The 20,242-nt window shown below is 52.8% G+C and overlaps 8 protein-coding genes and 1 non-coding gene across 9 annotated transcripts; 5 read left to right on the top strand and 4 right to left on the bottom strand.

Annotated features, from left to right (window-relative positions):
• Positions 1–198: 198 nt before the first annotated feature.
• Positions 199–1,473, bottom strand: SNOG_06988 (hypothetical protein; the record flags this gene model as incomplete). The annotated part of the gene is made up of 2 exons (XM_001797294.1): positions 199–1,239; positions 1,297–1,473. 2 exons carry the CDS (start codon positions 1,471–1,473, stop codon positions 199–201), a joined length of 1,218 nt encoding a protein of 405 aa, XP_001797346.1.
• Positions 1,474–1,743: 270 nt separating this feature from the next.
• On the top strand, positions 1,744–2,448 carry SNOG_06987 (hypothetical protein; the record flags this gene model as incomplete). The annotated part of the gene is made up of 1 exon (XM_001797293.1): positions 1,744–2,448. The coding sequence occupies one exon, from the start codon at positions 1,744–1,746 to the stop codon at positions 2,446–2,448; it is 705 nt and encodes a 234-aa protein (XP_001797345.1).
• Positions 2,449–4,136: 1,688 nt separating this feature from the next.
• Positions 4,137–4,370, top strand: SNOG_06986 (hypothetical protein; the record flags this gene model as incomplete). Its single annotated transcript, XM_001797292.1, has 2 exons — positions 4,137–4,303; positions 4,355–4,370. 2 exons carry the CDS (start codon positions 4,137–4,139, stop codon positions 4,368–4,370), a joined length of 183 nt encoding a protein of 60 aa, XP_001797344.1.
• A 422-nt stretch (positions 4,371–4,792) lies between these two features.
• Positions 4,793–4,883, top strand: SNOG_16626. The gene is given in 2 exon segments: positions 4,793–4,830; positions 4,848–4,883. It is a non-coding gene; the product is annotated as a tRNA-Ile (tRNA).
• Positions 4,884–5,192: 309 nt separating this feature from the next.
• Positions 5,193–7,235, bottom strand: SNOG_06985 (hypothetical protein; the record flags this gene model as incomplete). Its single annotated transcript, XM_001797291.1, has 1 exon — positions 5,193–7,235. One exon carries the CDS (start codon positions 7,233–7,235, stop codon positions 5,193–5,195), a length of 2,043 nt encoding a protein of 680 aa, XP_001797343.1.
• Positions 7,236–7,658: 423 nt separating this feature from the next.
• SNOG_06984 (hypothetical protein) lies at positions 7,659–9,551 on the top strand (the record flags this gene model as incomplete). Its single annotated transcript, XM_001797290.1, has 2 exons — positions 7,659–8,820; positions 8,873–9,551. 2 exons carry the CDS (start codon positions 7,659–7,661, stop codon positions 9,391–9,393), a joined length of 1,683 nt encoding a protein of 560 aa, XP_001797342.1. The 3' UTR covers positions 9,394–9,551.
• Positions 9,552–10,026: 475 nt separating this feature from the next.
• SNOG_06983 (hypothetical protein) lies at positions 10,027–11,666 on the bottom strand (the record flags this gene model as incomplete). The annotated part of the gene is made up of 2 exons (XM_001797289.1): positions 10,027–10,095; positions 10,590–11,666. The coding sequence occupies 2 exons, from the start codon at positions 11,664–11,666 to the stop codon at positions 10,027–10,029; spliced, it is 1,146 nt and encodes a 381-aa protein (XP_001797341.1).
• A 3,904-nt stretch (positions 11,667–15,570) lies between these two features.
• Positions 15,571–15,885, top strand: SNOG_06982 (hypothetical protein; the record flags this gene model as incomplete). The annotated part of the gene is made up of 2 exons (XM_001797288.1): positions 15,571–15,738; positions 15,853–15,885. 2 exons carry the CDS (start codon positions 15,571–15,573, stop codon positions 15,883–15,885), a joined length of 201 nt encoding a protein of 66 aa, XP_001797340.1.
• Positions 15,886–16,168: 283 nt separating this feature from the next.
• Positions 16,169–18,052, bottom strand: SNOG_06981 (hypothetical protein; the record flags this gene model as incomplete). Its single annotated transcript, XM_001797287.1, has 1 exon — positions 16,169–18,052. The coding sequence occupies one exon, from the start codon at positions 18,050–18,052 to the stop codon at positions 16,169–16,171; it is 1,884 nt and encodes a 627-aa protein (XP_001797339.1).
• Positions 18,053–20,242: the final 2,190 nt, after the last annotated feature.

Raw genomic sequence — 20,242 nt, 5'->3', positions numbered from 1 at the left:
GAACGGAGTGCTCGGAGCCCCACCGAAGAGATCATGCAATGGCACCCCGAAAACACTCTCAATTGAGTCTGTACTCCCGCATTGTCGCTTCCAGGATGCAATTGTCGTTGAAAGTATGTGCTGATATATTCACTCGATCGTTCGACATTATCGTGTATTGTGTTCATGCTGTAGTCTATGCGTACTTCCGCGCATGGCTCATTTTGCTTTTCGTTGCGTTGCATCCCCGTTGGCCCCCTTTGCCGTGCTCTTTGCTTCCGCCTTCTCCACCTTTTCCTTTTCCTTCTTCTCCACGGCCCTCCTCTTTGCGCTTTCTTTCTCTAAAACTTCAATGGTCTTCGAACTGCTCTCCCACAATTGCTTTTGCAGTACCTCGTCCTCGATCTCCTTCCTTGTCCAGGTGACGCGCCTGCATTCCTTCAGGAAGTAGCTGCCCTCTCCTCTACCCCACTGCGCCTCCATCGCCGCGTAAAGAAACGTCTGCGCACCCTGGTCACCGCTCTTCAGCACCAGCCACCACAGTGGCCACATGAAGATGTACAACGCAAGCCCCCAAAGCGAACCGAAGGTGAGGAAGCGTCGCATGCCGGGTGTCCGAGTCCAGCCAGGATCGACCATGATGACACGTGCGTTCATGGGTTTCTTATCAGGACGGGCGTAGTTTGACAGATGCTTCTGAAATGCATCGGCGAATGTCATCAGGGCGAGCTTCGATGTTGCGTATACGCTGGTCGCCACGGGGTCGGTTGCCTCTGCTTTGGCACCTTTTTTTGGCTTGGCGTCGAATTCCGGCAGTTTTCCACCCATGTACGCACTGCATGTTCCGAATATAATACGGACATCTCGGTCGGGTGGCTGGGCTCGTAGTGCCGGACTGAGGATGCTCAGAAGGTGGAAGTTGGCAATGTAGTTCAGGCCCCAGGTCGATTCAAGACCGTCCTCTGTCATCGTTGCCTTTCCTCCGGGTGGTGTCATTGTGTTCGCGCACAGGATGATCATGTCTAGTCTACGTGGTGGCGCGTTGTCGACCCATTTCGTTGCGAACAGTCGTATGCTGTGTAAGGACGTGAGGTCAACGTGCTCGGCAGTGATCAGCTCGTTGCCTGTTTCGGTGCGTAGGTCCTCGATGTAGTCGACGAAGAAGGGGTCGGTGAGCGGCTGTTGAACCAGGAGGACGATTTGTGCACCGCGGGTTGCAAGGCCTTTGACTACTTCAGCTCCTATACCAGCTGTACCTCCCTAGTTTTGAACGTCAGTATTACTTCTCCAGCATCACAGATTCGTGAAGTAACGCACGGTAACCATGACCACCTTGGAATGCATATTCCGCTCCGACAGGTTGACCGCGCCGTTGAAGTACCATTTTAGCAGGTAAAGCAGCGCGAGCGCCGGAATTATCTTCACCGCAGTCCATCCGCCGGGTATAGAGGAAAGGCCCTCAGAGAAGGCGGCAGCGATGATGTTGACAGGCATAGCTGTCTGGTGTAGTGCGGAAAGGGTCTAAGGGACGCGGAACGATGGTGTCTACGCTAAGCAGATCTACGCACGTGGCGTCATCGAACATGTGATTGCGCGTGGTCCCTGTCGCCTAGAATAGTACCAAAACTAGTCGCATACTCGGTACAGATTCACTGCGCCGATGCCAGTACTCCACCGTCGCGGAAGATGGCGTAACAAACAACATCCCTCGCCCTGCCTCTGTTCGATCGGCACGCGAACTTGTACAAACCAACTACCACAGCCATGGCGACACCCAGCATGACCCCTCGCACCGAGGAGGATGAATATGAAGAAGACCCTCGATTCGACGATGCCGATGTCACGACGATCCCCTTCGCGCAGCAGCCGGCCTACGGTCGCGGTCTATGGAAGAACCCCATACAATTTGTCTCTGCCACGCCAGACAACCCCATCGCAACTGCTCCTGGCAAAGGCAATACCATGGCTGAGAAATACATGGCCATTATGTTTCCAAATGGTCAACCGCAGCCAAAGGCGGACGCATATCCGGCATGTGGCATATGTGGCGAGCCTGTCAAGGAAAAAGACCAACGAATGCACTTCCTCAGCCCTGCACACCAAGCTGCACTGCCTCGAGCGCCCATACCTTCAGCCATAGACCGGACGAGGATGGGGCTCAAGTACATGTCGAAACACGGATACGATGTCGATGCGCGGGTTGGCTTGGGCGCGAGTGGTCAAGGCATGCTGTTCCCGCTCGTGCCCAAGGAGAAGAGAGACAAATTCGGGCTAGGCATAGACAAGAAAGAGCACGAGAAGAAGAGAGCCCTGGGCGGCGCAAGTGCCGCAGACGTCAAAGAGGGTCGGCTGGATGCTGGCAAGGTTAGGAAACTTGCAAAGGTGGAGAAGAGGAAGCACGATAAGCTACAGAGGATTTTCTACGGCAATGATGAAGTCGAGAAGTACCTCGGCCAGCTGGATGGATAGGCTCCGTGGAAGCACCGAGGTCATACAGCGAGTTATGACACTCATCTTTGGGGGTTTTTGGAGGAGCATAGCAATGGCGTTTGGAGTTTTCTGGTCCTTTCCGAGATACCCAAAACTTTCAAACATTTTCAATCAAACATTTAGCACCAAGCATGAAGCTACCACGTAATTCTGCCTGTTTTACTAAACGCTAGCAGAGAGCGGCGTTACCTAAATTGCTGTAATTCTACACAAATAGTCTGCTGTAGCTCATTCTGAATGTCTGTGATGTGCTGTGGCCCAAAACTACATTCGTATTGTCGCCTCCGCGCCCGTTTTGTACAGCGCCCGATGCCGTGGCATAATAGGCTTTCCTCTCCTGCAACACTAGTCTCGAGTTCTCGATTCAACCCACTTGCTGAAGTGTAGGCTTCGGTTTCTATAGTTACGGGGCCCGCCACGAGCACGGCGAGTGAGTGTCTCTGCTATGAGGACTCGATAATCCATAACTCATTTGAACTAGTTTTGATGGGGATTTATGGTCTGCAAAAGATTTCGCGTAACCAGCTATACTATAAGTAGGTTCAAATCCTTCTAGTCGTAGTTGAGTATCCTCGAACCAAGTTGAACTTACACTATTATCGTTTGCAAAAGATGTGCACCCCCCCTCAGCCTCACTGAATAGAGCGTAGAGACACCTCCGTATACTCCTATTGGCTTAGATCTTCGTGATAGTCTAAGAGGGTCTAGATAGCCGTTAACAGGTGTCACTTTTAGAGCGAACTAGATAATTCTAACCTCTAAAATTGCTGCCCGCAATATGATATCATTAAGTACATCACTGCTCTCCTGTTACATCATTATTTATCATAGACTTTTGTCATTATAGAAGTTTAGGGGGGTGCACATCTTTTGCAAGGCACCGATACTATTGCACTTAGCCACAAGGAGAAGCCAAACTAGGCTGAGTTTAACACGGCGCAATCATGAGTTTTCATCGGTTTTGCATGATGGCGTTCGGAGGGCAAGAGATGCGTGCATTTAGTACTGTCAGCTTTGTATGTAATGCGGGGTCATCGCAACCGCGATTGACTACGGGAATCAGAATGCAGGTGACACGGAGGAAGGCACGATGATTAGAAAATTTGGCAAGGAAGATATAAGCTCAATCACTGTATGTTGTGAGTTTCCTGTAGGGATGTAGTCTTCCGGCCTTCGTCTGGTGAGTAGATACACACGTCCTCTCTCCGTTGCAGCACAATCGCAGTAGCTACCAGCAACACCAGTTAACTTGGATATAAGCTTCACTGGTTTCCTGCCGGTTTTTAAACGGGTTCTAGACTTTGTCGGTGTAATTTGTCCTCCTATCAACTATTGTGCATTATATCAAGGTACATATGCACTCTGAATACGAACGTTGGCGGTACCATTCAGGGCCGTATAGCCCGGTCTTGATCATGTTGATCGGACAAGTGAACCACCAAAAACCGCGCTCTGTGGTATATAAAGGCTATCTGAATGCCCAGTAATCGCCAAACTAATACGTACATTGCAGTGGCCAGGGCACCGTCGGGCTCTGCTACTCTGCCCCAACTGGAGTCAACTGGAACAGGGTCGAAGTTGACATTTTCTTCGGCAACGGACGCGGTCGTACATAATCCCCATGTCCTTCTTTCGTCCAAAGTATTCCACAGCGGGCTTGCAAAATCATGGCCCACTGCTACGTTCCCTCAAAGCATCTTTCCGCTAATCATCTTCCGCGCGAATTAGGGGGCCTCCAGACCTTCTGCAACGTCAACTGTGCAGGCGGCGCGTCCGTTAAACAGCAAGGCACCAATTGCTACTTGCCGATCTCGGGATGCGCCATTGGAAGCTTGTAAGCACCTATGGTCCTTGATACCAGGGGCTTGTCTGACCTGAACTTTAGCCGTGTCATCAACTGAGTTCCATGATACTGCCACTCACCGCGCCAGGAGGGTGCTATGAAGTGTGATGTACAGGTATCAGGTGTTAGTTGATTCCGAATAAATCTTGAAAGTGTCAAGGTTCTGTTTGACGCAGGTTGAGATAGAAGATGGTGACTAGCCTTAGCAAAATGACGAGATTTGAACATCATCTCAAGAAGTGCAAAACATTTTAACTTCAACATATAGTAGTCGGAGCTGGAGTCATACGGCGGGTGCCCCACTATCCTATCTCTAAGTGTTCTTCCACCCCGCAATTTTAGCCGCCTACAAAATCTCTTCTATTATGGCCTAGCCGAGCAACCACTTCTCTGCTTACTTTACTTCCCATGACCAATTTTGGCATATTTGAACCATACAAATTTAGAGCCTTCCATCAAATTATCCAAACGTTGATGTACGGTCGCTTAGCTCAGTTGGTTAGAGCGTGGTGCTAATAGCAATTGTTGCCTTGACACGCCAAGGTCGCGAGTTCGACCCTCGTAGTGACCATTTCTTTTTGCCAATTTGCCCTCCTATCAGGTCGAACATGTGTTAGGAAGCCCCCCGGCCCCCCCTCCCTTCTTTTTTTCTTTTCCAGCTGTAGTCTGTTTGACCCTCATAGTTGTTGTTTTGCTGCTGCACTCCATTCATATAGCCTCCTGAACATGTTGAAGCCATGCTATGATCTTTTTTGGTTATACCGGGAAGAAGACATCTGGTTGATGTGGCCTAAAATGTTCTCAATATCAGCATCGGTGCTGTCCACGCTATCTACAATTACACAACCCAACCCGGGCCAAACTCCAAATCCTCCACCATCTATTCCCCATTCTCCCCAGCCTGCTTCGCAGCCTGCATGGCCTTCCACTTCTGCGCATTCGCCATGAGTTTCGCCAATTTGGCCGCGCTCTCGTCGTCCGCAGGGAAGACATAGTCAACATACTCCTCGAACTCGCCATCGTCCAGCTTTCTTCTCTTCTTGACCTTCCTCGGCATCTGTTTCTCAATCTTCTCCTGGTCTTCCGCGGTGCCGTGGATGGCTTCGAAGGATCGCCAGGCAGTGAGCAAGGCGACGCGATCGGTCGTGGCGTTGAGATCCTTGAGACGTGTGTGTGCGCGGGTGAAGATGTCGCGGGCACGGTCTTTGGCGGCTTCGGACACTGGGCGGTCTTCGTCTTCGGCGGCGGTCTCGTCGCCTTCGTCGGGGACGGAGAGTTCAAATTGTGCCCAGGAAGTCCAGACCTTGACGTGGTCGGTCTTCTGGAGGAGACGCTCGTAGAGAGCGCGTGTGCGGTCGTACTCGCCCTCGCCTTCCTCGAAATCGATATAGGCTTTCCAGAGCAGTTCCGGCATGTCTAGTTGTGGTTCGTCCACGGCGAGTTCGAAGATCGCCCGGGCACGATCAAGGTCGTCCAGTCCTCGCTCCAGCTCTGCAAACTTGATCCAGGTCTGGCAGTTTGAACCGTTCCACTCAATGTACTTGGTGTATAGCTGTCGACACCGGCCGAACTCAAATAGCTTCATCTCAAGCTCAATGTAGCCTTTGAATAGCTTGTCCTTGGGACACATGCCGATAGCCTGACCGAGCAGCTTCCGCGCAGTCGTGAGCTGGTTCTGTCGGACTTCGAAATGCGCGAACATGAGCCAGACTTTGGCAAAGGTGAAGCGCTTGTGCGGGAGTAGGCGTATGCACTCTTGGTAGATTTGCCGTGTTCGCTCAACGTCGCGTGACACGGTCTCTTCGAAGACTGCGTAGAACAGCCACAGGTATATGTATCGTCTCCAATGTCGCTTCTCTTGTGTTGGTGGTATTTGCGCAATCGCACGTTCGTACACGTCCCGCACGCGATCTGTATTTCCAGACGTCTCTTCCAGGCGTGCAAAGTCTATCCATGCGTCGTAGTTCTTCGGGTTCTCCTTGACCTGCTCCTCGTAGTGTACCCTTCGCTTTGAAAGAATGACGTCCTCGATGCCGTCCCTGTCACCGAACTGTTTCTCAAACTGCGTGAATGCCTTGTGCAGATTCACCGACTTCGATCGTGGCATCCGATCCAAGGCGAATTTGTAGATTGCTCGGGCGCGCTCCAGCTCTTTCAGTCTTGCTTCGAATTTCGCGTACGACATGAACAGCTTCTCGTCCATGAACTCATCACCGAGTGTTTCCACTGCCGTGCCGTAAACATCGCGGACAAGATCGCTGGTGCCATTCTCCTCCTCAAATTTTGCCCACTTGATCCAGTTCTTCGGCTCTGGGTGGACAACGGTGAAGCGCTCGTAGATGGCCCTGGCTCTTTCGAACTCGCCATGCCTTTTCTCCAGCTTGATGTACGATGACCATGCCGCCTCATCTGGTTCCCACTGCATCCACCGCTCAAAGACAGAACGAGCACCGTCAATGTTGCCGAGGGTCTCCTCCATGTAGACATATTTGTACCACAGCTTATCGATCCGCGGCAGAATAGTGACGGCTCGATCCAGCAGGTTTCGCGCATGGTTGATGTTTCTGTGCTTCATCTCGGCCTCGATGTAACGCAGCCATAGTGCAACAGCAGTGCTGTCGACGTCCAGCGCACGCTCAAAGATGGATCGCGCACGTCTGAACTCTTTCTGTTCGAGTTCCCACTGCGCATAGCGCATCCAATTGTTCATGTTAATCCTGTTGCGCCGCACATAGTCCTCAAACTCCTTCCTCTTCCTGCCCTGGAACTCGTGCAGCTCCTCCAAGTCGGCAAAGCGCTGCGTCGGCGCCTTGAGCTTGTCATCTTGACGGTCGACGGCTTCGCGAAGCAGCTGTTCGGCGCTGATCTGGATGGGCGCGGCCGCCTTGTTCTTGACGCGCGGAGGTCCTCGTGAGCTCTCCATGTCGCCGGTCGAGTTGGGGTGATCTGAGGTGGTACTGCGATGTTTGCAGGACGCTTCGACGTCGCGTCGGGAATCCTCAGAAAACGCCGATCGCGTCTAGTTGGTGTTGCGGAGATGTGATTGAAGCTCGGGTTGTGAAATTCATACGGCGGCGCCTTTACCGCCTGGCAGTAAAGTTGTCTCCACGCCAAGCGTCAAGCTTCCCACGTCACAATCGCGACTTCTTCTACAATTCCGCTCTCGACAACAATCCAATCCACACCAACCTCTCTGTCGGCGGCTTTCCAGGCAAAGGTACGTAACAGCCTGCGTGCTACTTCAAGCTCGTCACTCAACCACATCACAACAGGAGGGGAACCTCCGGCCGCCTTTGCGCACCCACCACCGTCGCGAAGACTACGCAAGCGCGCGCATCTATCCAAGATGGCGACTCTCGAGCAGGAGCTTATGGCCGACTTCGCCGACTCTGGCGACGAGGACTTGGCCGATTTGGAGAATGATTTCGCTGGAGGCGCATCACCACAGGCGGACGCGGATGGAGACGAAGAAATGGTTGACGAAGAGGCGCAATATGCTGCGGAGCACGGCAAGAAAGAGAAGAAGGGACCCGCAGACATCCGAGGCGCCCAAACGCTCATGAAGGATCTCACCCCAGTACTCGAACAAATCGACGTGGTCAAGGATCAGACACCGGAGATCTTGGACGGCGAGTCTATCGAGGACACTCCCGAGTACCAGCTACTCAAGGAAGCCAATGAGTTCTCAACACAGATCGACGGAGAGATCCAGGCTGTTCACAAGTTCATTCGAGACCGTTACTCAGCAAGATTTCCCTACCTTGAGGAACTCGTTAAGAATCCGGTCGACTATGCTGCTACTGTTGCCGTGCTTGGGAACCGGTCCCTGAAGGAGATCAAAACAATTGCGCAGAGCCCCGATAACGTCGTCGGCATCGCGCTTAACACTATCCTGCCCGCCCCTACACTCATGGTCATATCAGTCGAAGCCACTCGTGCAGAGGGCCGCGATCTTGATGAAAATGAGCTCGAGATCGTTGTTGATGCATGCAAACTTCTTCTTCAACTCAATAAGACCAAGGACACTTTCCGGGACTTTGTCCAGTCACGCATGACAATTTTCGCGCCCAATCTCACAGCACTTGTTGGTTCACTTACGGCAGCCCAGCTGATCAACCATGCTGGTGGCATTCACGGATTAGCCAAGACGCCTGCATGCAATATTGCGCCGTTGGGCCAAAACAAGGCTTCTGGTCTTGGACTCGCAACCAACACAGGCGTGCGGAACCAGGGTTTCCTCTACCACAGTCCTCTTCTTCAAACCATCAGACAGGACTTAAAGAAGCAAGCGATGAGGATCTTGAGTGGAAAGGTCATTCTTGCAGCACGAGTCGACAGCGTGGGCCAGTCTCGAAATGCCGAAACGGGCAACCAACTCAAGGACGAATGCGAAAAGCGACTGGACAAGCTCACTGAGCCGCCCAAGAACAACGGTGTCCGAGCTCTACCAGCTCCGGACGACAAGCCCAGCCGCAAGCGTGGAGGAAGACGAGCAAGAGCCCAGAAAGGTAAGATGCTCTTCTCAACTTACGACTTACCTAATACTAATTGTTACAACAGCAAGCGTAGCCATGACAGAGATTCGAGCAGCCCAAAACCGCATGGCATTCGGCAAAGAAGAGAAGGAAATTGGCTACGGCGACTCAGTCAAAGGCATGGGCATGGTCGGCGCAAAAGACACCGGACGCCTCCGCGCGCAACAAATCGATCCCAAGACACGTGCCAAACTCTCAAAGAAGCAAGGCGCTGGCTGGGGCGGCGACACCACTCTCGGCGCAGCATCTTCACTCAAGGGCTTCGGTGCTGGCGGCACAGCTACATCCCTTCGCGCACAGGGTCTGCGAACCGGTGGCGTTGGACTCGGAGGCACTGGAACGAGCTCGATTGCCTTCACGCCTGTGCAGGGCTTGGAGCTCGTTGATCCAAGGGCTAGGGAAGAGATGAACCGCAAGAGGAAGGCGGACGAGGACAGGTGGTTCAAGGGCGGCTCGTTCACGCAGCTTGGTGGCTCGTCGAAGGTGGATGCGGGCGGCTTCAAGGTTCCTGCGTTGCCTGCGAAGAGGCCCAGGACGGAGTCGTAGATGGGGTCGTGGCTTTTGGATGTATTAGCATTTTCATGGCGCTTTGGCGATACCATTTCGTGGGTGTGTGCATCGGTTGGCGTTGGTAGGATCCTGCCTCGAAGGCACTCTAGTTATATAGCGAACAGCAAAATTTCACCATGCTCGCGGTACGCGACATCTGACATACCTTTGAGTGCTATCTAGTGAGTGTAACAGTCGGCGTCTCACGCTGCTTCCTTTGCTTAGCTAAGTCGGTTATCCAAAAGCATCGCCAACTGCCGCAGTGATGCGTGTGTGCTGTTTGAAGTCAAAGCGCTATTAGAGAGTGACCATCGTGTTATTTGTGAGGCTGAATAGCTTCAGAAACTGCTTACGAAAGAGAAATGTGTAAGAGTTACACAGCCTAAGCTATCACTATGCGGTTAGCAAGCACATTCCTCACAAAAGAGACACGAATCAACGCAGCACCGGACGGCACCACCCATGTTCCAAATAACAAATCATCCAATTCGTCTAAGACTCGGCAGTCGATCCTCTATCATACCAAAACCGGGGACTTCACAAGAAGTGGTATCTTGCGCGCGCAGATAATAACAGCAACCAAGATTTAACGCCGTTTGTTGAAGAAGGGAAAAAAGGTACACCAAAGTATTAATGCAGGGTGAGCCACTGGTGAAGGGTTGGGCCGAGAGCCTTTTGTGGATCGTGGAGTCCAATATGCTACAGGGAGGTGGTGTGCGGACCGAATTTGGGGGTGTATATAGGATGATGGGAACGCTGGTATTATACAGGAGGGTTCGGGACCCTGAAGTGGCGTAGGATAGAGGCGGTGTGTGTTCGATGTAGGTCGGTGAGGATGGCTTTCGGATGATACGCGAAGGTTGTATGCGACGGGACGGACATATTCAGTGGACAAGGTTGGTGCTGCTTAGATCATGCTGCTGTAGCTTAGTTTGATACTGGAATCAAGGCCTTGGGTGAGGGTGTATGCTGATAGGCCTCGAGTAGTCCACTGGAGTTGAAGATACAGATGAGGGTTGTGTCGATGGTAGAAGGTAAACCTCTGCCTCTTGACCAGGTATGGCCCACTGTACTTCCATTCTTCTTGACTGTTCCTGTCCCGTCTCTGCGAGTCACCGCTGTTGACTTCTGTATGCGCTCTCTTGTGTCGGCGATGACCGTGGGGAGCGGCGAAGGTTGGGTGAGCGTCGGACTGTGTCTGAGGCGAGCGTTGCAGCTGCACTTTGAGTAACGGGCATGGAGTTTCCAATAACATGGGTACCCTTCTGAGAGCCCCCGCTGCCGGGTGAGTGGTGTGTGGCACGGACCGTAGATGGCGTGGCGGGTGATCGACCACCAGCGCCTTGTGGAGCTCGTGGTGTTGTGCTAGCACCACTCTCTATACTGACGTGCTTGGCACGAGGTGTGGTATCTTGACTGCCTCCAGAACGGCGTTGTGCATTTACCCTCGGCGTGTTCTCGTGGCTGCTACCCTGTCTCGGCGATGGTTTGCTCGTGGATGTTGATCGACTGTGTGCAGCAGCTCTCGACTGACCTTGAGCTGCAGGATCTGTAAGCGGATGACCCTCGGCTGCCCGTCTGCTGGTCTGTGGGCTCCGCTGAGCAGCCGCTACAGGAGCAATGCTGCCGTATGTAGTTCCACCGCTCGCCTGAACGTCACCTTGTGCAACGGGCTCCGGACTACCCATACCGCCAATCCGCGGTGTCCCTTCCCAGCTCTTGCGTTTCATCATGCGGCCCAAGATGCCGACTAGCTCTGCTGCATCCTCAAACTCAGTGTCGTCCATGGCTTCTTGGGCGCGGTAGACATCCTTGATTGCGCGCCTGGCGACTCGTCGGGAGCCATCATGGTCGTGGCAGCAGTCCCACAGAAATGCGCTGTGTTCAAGCGCTACTGACAATCTCAATGGATGTGACCCGTGAAGGAATTGAGTTGCGTACGAAGTAGCTGTCGCAAAGTAGCCGCTCGCCAAAGGCACGAAGTTGAGGGGCGGCAAGATGAACGACGAAGGCTGAGGGATGGGAACGGGGTTCAGGCCAGGTGGCGCGTTGATTGGCGGTCCAGGCGACGGTGTGCCGACTGGTCCACCAGCTGCGTATGGGTTCGTGACGAAGGAAGTCTCTGAGACTATGGAATCTATGGGCTCGCGAAGGGTGGGCTGTTTACCTGCGCGCTTCGATGGGGGTGAAAGGCCAGGTGGGCCTGCCTTGCGCCCTGGCGAAAGTGGCAGAGGAACTAAGCCCGGTGCCCGTGGATCTGTCGAAGTCATGTTTGTTGTGGTTACAGGCGGCTGATTATGGAACAAGCAGAAGATGTGGTAGAAGCTTGCTCGCAGCTTGACACTCAGAACCCTACATTCGGGCCCATGCTGGGTTGTCTTGTGCGTACGGGAGTACGTAGAGCTCCAGTATCGACAGACCTTCTCGAGACATCCATAATAATGTGCTGGTAGGCGGCGAGTGACGGCGTGTCTCGACTCGTGTCGAGCTTGCGAAGCTTCCTCGCGCGGATGAGTCGTCGTGCTAGGAGCACTGAAAGTCCTAGGATCTGGTAGAGAGCCGCCTGACAGGAAGGGGTTGGACTCTTCTGTTTGCTTGGCTATCCGACCAAGGAATTTCTGGTCAAAGTCTAAAGAGGCCATTGTGTTGGGGCTTGTTGTGCTGATTCCTGTTAGGTTGATGTTCGTGAGGGAGGTGCGATGATGTGGTTGGACGGAGGGAAAGGGCGACTGTTGGTGGAAAACCCAATACCACGGCCAGAGCCTTTCGAAGGTGAAATTCTGAGACTACCAAAATGGCAATGATGGTAATCGCGTATCCAAGACAACAGAAAGTTGTGAAACTAGAGGTAGACCCTCCGGGATAGGCGCAAGCAACTAGGAAAAGTATTCACTCACTGTCAACCAACCCGGACCGTTGCCTGTATCTCAAGACCAAGACACAGCGCAGCCCGGTCCGAGCTGACCGATGGCGTCTTTCGATGACGCCGCTCAAGGAGATGAGAATGTGGGACCTAGCAACGGGTGCTAGCCAGTTGATGGGTTTCGAGAGGCGATCAGATAGCCGTGCGCTTGGGCCCCTCGAGTGAATTGTGATTCCCGTGATGACCCTATTCGGAGATTGAGCGTTGACCTAGGCGCCGCTCGGAAAATTCCTGGATTAGGCAATGCTGGTGAAGTAACAATGGCACAGTGTGCGAATCTTGAAGAAGCCGTAAGGCAAATGCGCGGGTTGGTGGTAATGTACAGAATGCTCAGATGGGCGCCAGGACTAATTTGGAATATCTGATGAAGTGTCAGTTGTACGCCCGAATGTTGAGATGCCCTCATGAGGTGTCCATCAAGGCTTGGAGATGTCCATTTACCTCTATTAGGACAAGTCGAGTCGCAGCGTCTGTTCAGGGTCGACGGCGTACTCCCATTCGACGGGCGGGAGGGCAATTGAGCCAATGGCAGCGCGCAGTGGATGAGGCGACGCGGGGACTTCCTTGCGACAGGCTAGAAGGCTTCAGGTATGGGCTGTGAAGTGAATTGTGGCTGGGAGATCGATTTGCGAGGCCTTGGACAGCGCATTGCGACTACGTCGAGCTCTGCGGTCCTGCGCGCGCGGTCCTGCGACGATATTAAGGACGCGACGGTCAGCAGGCGGTGTAGCAGAGGTCAGTGCAGCTGTTTTAGACCCGAGGAAGCGAACTGGGCGGCACACTCCACGAACTCAAGCTGCCTGCGGATTTGCGCGAGGATGTCTCGTCGAACGTAGCGGGGGTCCCTCCGCGACTCGAGGGCTCGAGGGCGGTATCGTGGTCCGAAAAGCGAGCGGGATGCGCGTGCGCAGCAATTGGCAACTGAGTAGCACAACGACAACCACAACGGCCGGAGCGAGAATTTGGCAGGGCGAGCGCGAACCGTCGACGACGTGAGTATTAACCCGCTCTCCATCTGCACCGGCCGCCTGGGAATGCAGGTGCAGCTCCTGCGTCAATCTGCAGACAGGCGAGCGCTGTTGGTCGTTGACGTGTTCTCCGCTAAACCTCACCCGCTCGCATGCATCATCTTTTTCCCGTTAATAGTTCAGATGGGGGCGTTGCCAGCTGGCATCCGAGCCTAGAGCTGCCATATTGCCTCTACCGCCATCTGACGACACACCACCTTGACCACCTACACTGCAAAATCGCCGTTTTTTAGGGCTTGCCAGCGCGTGCAGGGCTGTGCCTCATGAGCTGGTCTCAGATGAAATACCACCGGCTGCCAGCGCATCAATACACGGCTGGTGTGCGCAGCATTTCATCATTCTCTATCCCACGCAGCTGGCCCTTGACAGCCCTACTGTGTACCTACAGCGCGCCAGTTCAGCCACTACAGACCAGCACGCCCTGTAGCTGTCACTATTGGCAACTACAGCACGCCAGACCCCACGGTGGAGTCCAGCAGATGCAGCTGACGGGTTCGCTGGCGAGCCGACAGCTCGCGGCCGCATTATGGTACTCCGTCCCAAAGAGCTGGATGACGCTGTGAGGTGGAGCATTACTGCATCTCCCAGCCTTCATACCCACCAACATTGTCGACCAAACAGGCATGGGACGAGACTACTGATATTCTTCCGCTACTGTTTCGTCATAACCTCACGCGCTGCCATGCAGACTCGCAGCGAGTTTGCATCGAAACGATCCACTCCGAATTAGCGGTGAACGTGCATTTTGATTGGCTGGAATATTGAAAATGCTGGCCAACGCAGTTAGCGGGCTCTCGACCAACATCCTCAAGACACCATCAGCCTCCTCGGTGCCTGCTAGCAGCAGCATTGTAATCGCCAAAGGTGACTTTGTTAGTACATGATGCATTTGGGCGAACGCTTTCTCCCAGCCCCTTCTATACTACAAGGACGCAGGAGCGCTTTCGGACCTACTATTCGAATCTGCTCTCTCTCAGTATACCCAGGTACGAGCCTTGAATTCTTGTCACGTGGATCGAATGACGGCTGCCAAGTCGCATGGCGATGTTGAATATACCCTGTACAAGGTGTCGGTGTACTCTGAATCGAGATATAACCTCCTAGTGCTGCTTGGGCGGCCCGATCATGGCTCGTTCCCTTTCCGTAGAAGCCGGACAAGGGTTGCCGGAGTTGTGACTTCTCTACAGATCATCGCAGGTCCTTGACTACGTGGGAACCCAGCCAAGAGAACTCAGTCGCAATTCAATCTCCGTGTCCGGTTTGTACCTGGGTAAGCTTGTACCTTTTTGCCTTTCTCACGTCGTAGATTGCAACAAAAGTGTCGATTTCATTACGCTATCTGCAAGTTCCCGGAAGACTTCCTGAGGAGATTTTAATAATAGCGACATGATTACCGATAACATCAGCAAGCCGCAAAGAACAAACAAACGGGAAGTACCCAGTAACGCCTTCCTATGGTCCTTGTTGGACAGGGTGAACAAGTGCTACCTTCATGTCGGTTAAGCTTTGGGTTCATCCCGCAGCATGTATGTGGCCGCACGCTCATGCGATGTCACAGTTCAAGGAACCCAAACTGTAATCTTGTGCTGATTCCACAGGCATCTTTCCGCTGTCGCTTGAAAGCAGGTACCCGAATCAGACTGTCGCGATAGCCGAGAAAGGGAAAACATCGCAAGACTTTCGAGGCGCACGAAGGTCAGTGTAACCGCAGTAGCCAAATCAAGTCATAGTTTGCGATGTTACCGCAATTGCCTAGTTTGACATCCGCATCGGCTGCTTGTAGGATATGAGCAAAGGGATTCCGAAGTGATGCAGGTTGCTTCCGCTGGCATCAAACTGAGGTACAGTAAAACAAGGGATGCACCATGATGGGCCCAACGACGCATAGAGTATCACATATAAGGGTGTGGGTAGGTCACAGGAGAGAACAAATACCACGGATCACAGACATCGTCGATCGTAACTCTCACAGCTTTTTCACAGTCGTTACTTCACACCATCTTTGCACCTGATCGCATCGTTGTTTCAAACACTAGACAAAAAGACTGAGGTACGAGGCATGCCAATCAAGCACAACAGACCTTCGGCTGACATTGATGACAGTTTCTAGCCTCTTTCTGTCCAACACAGTCATCAGCACCTCCACCGATATTCAATCAGTGTTGTCACCTTCCACCAGCTCAATTATTACCTCGCACACACACCCCAACCCACGAAATCACCATGTGCTTCTACCACGCATACTCGCACAGGTGCGGCCACACTCAAATGGTGCTCCAACAGCTTTGTCCCAAGGGCCAGATGAAGCAGCAAAAGTGCGCTCGCGGGCAGGATGGCACCATCTTGGCGACCGTCAAGGTCGAGACACCATGTAGCGTTTGTCCGAACAGGGTAAGATTGATATAGTGGGCAAACAGGCGTACGTGTACTAACTTGGAGAACAGTGAAGCAATCTGGCAACCTGGGAAATTAGAGAGGCATAAGGAACGTCTTCTCAGTCAACAGTCTGAGGACATACGCGGTGCGGTTTGGCTTTAGATTCTGACCACAATCACTTGTAAGCGAGAGCTTCGGGTGCGGCTGAGACTTTGTATCACAGTTGTCGACTTTTCATTGGCAGTAGTAAGGCGTCTTTTCAATCCAGGTGTATTGTCATTCTATAGACATGAGCTTAGCTCAAAATCACTACACAATATACAACCCAGGGCGGCGCGCAACCACCATTCATACATCTCGTCGTCCAAGCTCTCTTTGCTTCAACCCCAAGGAGAAGTAGCTTCAAGCACGCATCGATATCAAAATCAACACCACGCCGCCCCGCTCAATCACGACGCTCAGCCGTATTCTTGAGTCTATCAGCCAGATACTGCCTAAGCACCTTCTTCTCATCCTTCTTCAGCATCGCCAACATCTCCTTCGTAATCTCCTCGCCGTCCTCTTCCGCCTTTTCGTTCATCCTGATCTGCATCTCCGCACAGATGCGCTCCATATAAGCCTGCTTGAAGCCAAGCAACTTGCCCTCGCGCTCGCTCTGTCCGAACGCAGCAGACTGGTCACCACCGGGGTTCTCGACACCAGTGCGCATGGCCGTCATACCAGGCGGCATGAACATGTTCCTGCGCTCCTCCTGCCTCTTATCCAGATCCGTGGCCTCGGCGTACTCCGCGGCGAGACGCTGCCAGACTTCATAGTCCTCCTTGGAACCAGTGGAGCGGAACTGCTGCTCAGCGGCGTACATCTGGCGACTCAGCTGGGCGATCTTGGCAGCCTCGGTGCGGATCCATTCAGCGCGGATGATGGCCTGCTCGTTGAGACGGTCGCGAGTCTCCTGAGTGTGTTGTAGCTTGCCATGGACCGTGGAGAGGGGTGGGGGAGGAATGGGTAGGTCAACGCGGGTAGCAGTGCCGTTGGCGAAGGGGAGATCAGCTGGGAGGGACGGAGTTGGCTGGAAGACTGGGGCATTGGGGGCGTGGAAATCGCGGCGGGCGAGCGGCGAGTTGAAGCCCAGATAGTTGGATGAGCCGTTCCTGTTCTGGTTGCGCTGCGCGCTCGGAGAGCCACGGACCTCGAAGGGAGGCGTAGCAGGAACTTGGACTGTGGGAGTTGAAGGAAGTGGCATGTCCTCACGAGCATGGGTGCCGAACGGTGAGGTTCCAGGCGAACTGCCGCCCATACTGTTGTTCTCGACGAAGGGATCCGTGATGTTGCGCGCATGACCGAGACCGGATGCAGGTGTCTTGCGATGATAAGGGCTACCTACAGCATTAGCTGAGACCTTGAGCACATGGAGATCTATTTTCTCCTGGCTCCTCTTGGCCTTTCTTCCGTACTGGCCGTTGCGGTGAGGAGAGCTCTGCATGGGTGAGTCTGGCGACATCAGGGTTGCGAGAGCAGCGCTGAGGTTGTGGAGAGCTTGTGGACCTAGAGGTGAAGGAACACTCGGCATCGTCTGGCTGGTCATTTTGCGGTGGTTTCCAAAGCCGCCGGGAACGTAGATGCCGCTGTCTTTGGGCGGAGAGGTTTTGTCAGTGTCCGGCGATCTATGCTGAAGGCCAGGAAGCCAGTTCTTCTGCGGTGTCTTACTTCCTAGGGAAACCTCGCTGCTGTTGTTCAGGGCGCGACCTTCACCGATGACACCAAAGTCTTCGATGGAAGAGCAAGAGAGATGCTCATTTGGCCCCGACTTCATGAAAGCGCCATCCGAAGGACTCATGAAAGCGTACTTCGCGGACTTAGGTTCTGCGTCAGAAGTTGCGGTGTCAGCGTTGATCTGGTTATCGTTGAAGCCGAGCGTAAGCTCATTCTTGATGAGATCATCTGCCGTTTGCGCCCTGATGGTTGCTTCGGACTTGATCGAGGACGAGGACGAGGTTGAAAAGTCAGTTGTGTTGGATGAAGTACCTCCCATGCCAGTGTCCCATGCTCCAGGTGCATCGACGCTCATGCCAACGTCATTGGCAGCACCGATGTCGTTCCTGGTCTCGTGGATCTTTGAGAGCGGGTTGGCGAAGCCATTGCCGTTTCTCGACCAGACACTGTTGGCCTGATTGCGAAAGGTCTGAAAGCCAGGCGAGTGTTGAAGCGCGTCGTACTGGTCGACATGCACAGCTACGCCATTGTTTTGCGCATTAGGTTCGTCTTGCTGTTGGTTCTGAAAGATCGGCATTGACACGGATCTGCCGAAGGTGGACTTGTTGTTCTCCATGGTGGTGGGACAAGCGGTGCGCGCGACGTCGTGGAGAAGGAGTCGAGAGTGCTGTGTTGTTAAACCAGGCGGCAGCGCTCGAGCGGAAGATTTTTGCTGCGCGCAAGGCCGTTTGCAAGATGTTGCGTTGCTATACGCAACGGAGTGTTGTTGTGATGTATCGTGAAGTGAAAGTGAAAGCCTCCAGGGCTTGTGGTGCGGTGAAGGGAAGCACAACTTCTGCCTAATGAACGTCGGCGTACAACAAGGATCTAGATCGTATTTTGTTAATATGAGGTCCGGTAGTGGAGAGATGCGTGTGCACCAGATATGAAGAAGATGAGGTGTGGACAACTGAGCAGACTGCTACCTGTCATTTTTGAGCGGATGCCCTGAGCATAGACACGACATGTCCACGGGTGGCTGATCTTAGCGAACCATAAACGTCTTGAGAGAATTTTCTGCCAGGGTAGGCTTTTGAAGAGCGATTTAACCTGTTAAATCTTACGAGCATTGGAACATACCCAAGGACGAAACCCCTCAGAAAAGGACAGTAAGGGAACCGAAACCACAGGGCGACCCAAGCTACACAGTGGCAAAATGAGAAAGAATACCCATCATGGGTTTGCTCTCACACCCACAACCTCTACCAGATGTTTTATATGAAAGCCTGGATATATGCGCAGGCTTTTTAGAGTGCAATCGATCGCTAGAGGAGCTTTGAATATATACAGGCTTAGTTATCGCTGCGCCATCAGTATTCATTGTGGTGCGTGAGAATAACGGTACCGATCATTCCTAAGCGGTCTCGACCGAGATAAAGCGCAATTTGGTTCTCGATGATACAAAATTCACTTAACTTTTTTATAGCTCGATTTTACCATGGAACGTTCCCCAGACTAGAGCCTGAACACGGCCACATCGCCTTTATAAAAACATCGCCTTTCCAATGAACTCATGTTCGCTTCCTCTCTATCCACACTTTTGATCAAACTTAAATGCGACAGGATTCAGCACACATATGATGTGGAAAGTATAAGATACTCAACACTGGGGACATCTCCTCGAACACAACATATCGAGTATCTTGAAGACGCATCGACCACAATATCTACTCCTCTTCAATTGCACCATGATGATTTTATTGAATGCCCCACAAAACTTTACTCACAAGCGGCACTGCGCGCACAAAATGCTAAAGCTGTCCCTACTCTAGTCTCTTTCGGCATACCCACATAGCCGTCGCATTCCTCCTTCCGCTCCACCAGCCTGCACTATCGATTTGACTGGGTGTTGGTGCGAAACCGGTGATCGTGAGTATGAAGAGGCAGCAAAGGCGAAGGGGGTGGCGGACAAAAGCCCCGTTTCCTGGTTCCGTGAGACCAGCTTCGGATACAGCAGTGCGACCGCGTGATCCAGAGGTTGATAAGATAGGTGTCAACGATGTGTGGAATTATCCACACGCGGTGGCCGAGCTAAAGAGGAGAGCGTTGTCGAGAAGAGGGATCCAGGAGCTGTCATCGGAGGTGACAAGTCGATTGAATGAAATAGAAATGTGGGGATAGGAAGACATGCCCGAGGTGATCGACGATGAGTAGGAGGACCAACCGAATCGAACAACATGCTACTTGCTTCTGACATTCTGTATTTTAACGTATAAAGAAAGTTACTTGCAGTTTTTCGAGCTGGATTTTGTTGTCTTGCTTTCTTCAAGTTTAGTCTACATTCTTGCGCTTCTCTGGACGCCGCATAAGAGTTGCAACAGGCTGAATCTTTCTAACGCACGATAAGTTTGGCGCAAGACAGATTCGACTGTTAGCTGAGTGTGGGTGCGGTCCAAGGTCAAGCACTGGCGCCACTTCGGTGCGTGTCAGGACAACGCTAAAACTCTTCCTCAAGCTACAAGCAACAGCCAGCAGACTCAATGAAGGGAGAAGGAAGGTCGCGCCAGGAGAAAGTAGTGTGAGATCTCCGGCACTGTGCCAACGAAGCTATGAGCAAGCTCAGGGAGCTCGTCGACGGGTACAAAAATAAGAATAACCATGTAAGGTGCCCTCTGTGAGGACATTCTAGCGGTTAAACTAGAAAGAACAGATACTACACATGATCTAAGCCAGAATTGGCAAAGAAAAGCTAAAGAACAGAAGTTGGGGAGGGGGGAGCGGCGGGTTATATAGAGGCTGGAAGACTCCAGGCAGTAGGTCACGTGAC

Source organism: Parastagonospora nodorum (genome assembly GCF_000146915.1).
Source record: "Parastagonospora nodorum SN15 chromosome Unknown scaffold_10, whole genome shotgun sequence".
Taxonomy (NCBI): domain Eukaryota; kingdom Fungi; phylum Ascomycota; class Dothideomycetes; order Pleosporales; family Phaeosphaeriaceae; genus Parastagonospora; species Parastagonospora nodorum.
This window is presented reverse-complemented; position numbering and strand designations above follow the sequence as displayed.